The 1,361-nt window shown below is 55.4% G+C and overlaps 1 protein-coding gene across 1 annotated transcript in view; it reads right to left on the bottom strand.

The window, feature by feature from the left end:
• The window catches only part of VOLCADRAFT_116503 (uncharacterized protein), a gene marked incomplete at both ends in the record, with an annotated part of 16,831 nt that overhangs the window by 9,558 nt on the left and 5,912 nt on the right, over window positions 1–1,361 (bottom strand). Inside the window, one exon of the mRNA XM_002947704.1 lies at window positions 121–635. Within this exon, the coding sequence (XP_002947750.1) occupies window positions 121–635 (515 nt within the window). The remainder of the gene's footprint in view (window positions 1–120; window positions 636–1,361) is intronic.

Raw genomic sequence — 1,361 nt, forward strand, 5'->3', positions numbered from 1 at the left:
CCATGTGTATATTTGTGGGGGTTGGGGGGGTTGGGGATGGGGGGGAACTCACNAGAAAGTGTGACCTCTGGATCCAAAAGCTCCACATCACACAAAGGCACGTCCCCGGGGAACACGTACGGCAAATGGGGACCCGCGGGTCCGTCCACTTCACCGAACCAGCCGGCAGCGGAGGCAGAGGTGGCGCTGTACGGCAACGGTGGCAGAGGCGCAGAAGGAAATGCGGCAAGGGTAGGTGGCGGTAGTGCCGACGCCACGGATTTCTGAGCCGCCGCAAATGCCAGCGTGAAAGGATCACCCGCGTCGTACGGATGCACAGGACCGTACGGCGTTGTGTCGTAATCTTCGACTGCCGTACCCGGCGGCCGCATGCCGGGATATTGCGTCATGCCAGCCGGCCAAGCCGCCACGGCTTCAGGAGGGGACCAGAAGGGCTGTACGACATCCGGTTCGCCACCGCCGTCGCCCCCCGCCGGCAGCGGCCGCCGCAGTGTAACCGGTGGCGCGGGCTGCGCTGGGCCCAGCAGCGCGGCGGCGGTTGCGGCGGCGGCCCTGGCGGCGACCTCCTCGTTGGCTTGTCGTACATGCTCGTACGCCAGGTTGTCCTGTTTGGCTAGCAGCGCCATCCGAAGGTCCTAGAAGATGTACGGGAGTAAGGAGCAACAACAACAACAACAGCAGCAGCAGCAGCAGCAACAGCAAAGGAACAAGGAAGGGTTGGACTTTGGCAGGGTTAATACTTAAAATTAAAGGATGCCCCAACCTGAACTGACCGGACAGACGGCTAATGCTATTGCGTACTACTACCGAAGGAAACGGTTAACGATTTAACAGAAAAACCTGACCAGACGTGACCAGCCCAGCCCCGGAAGGAGGCGTAACGCCGGTACAAGTGGAAAAGGAGTTTTGTCTCGGAGTGGACGAGCGGGAATGAGGCGCCGTGGCGGCCAAGGGCCGAGGGTCAAGACCACAAGGAAAAGGGGTTCCGAAAAGAGGGAGTGAAAAGTGGGGGGAAAGGAGTGCGAGAGCAGCGCAAGGCGATGCTCACCTCCACCTCCACCCGTCTCACCCCACCTCAATCCCCAATACCCCTAGTCAAATACTCTACCTTTACACGGCACACACATACATACATACATACATACATACATAGATACATAGATACATAGATTCATAGATTCATAGATTCATAGATACATACATACATACATACATACATACATACATACATACATACATACATACATACATACATACATACATACATACATACATACATACATACATACATACATACATACATATACATACACGCAAACACATGCATGCATGGACCCGATTGCCACATCGACATCACCATC

The sequence above is a fragment of the Volvox carteri genome (assembly GCF_000143455.1).
Source record: "Volvox carteri f. nagariensis unplaced genomic scaffold VOLCAscaffold_7, whole genome shotgun sequence".
In the NCBI taxonomy this organism is placed as follows: domain Eukaryota; kingdom Viridiplantae; phylum Chlorophyta; class Chlorophyceae; order Chlamydomonadales; family Volvocaceae; genus Volvox; species Volvox carteri.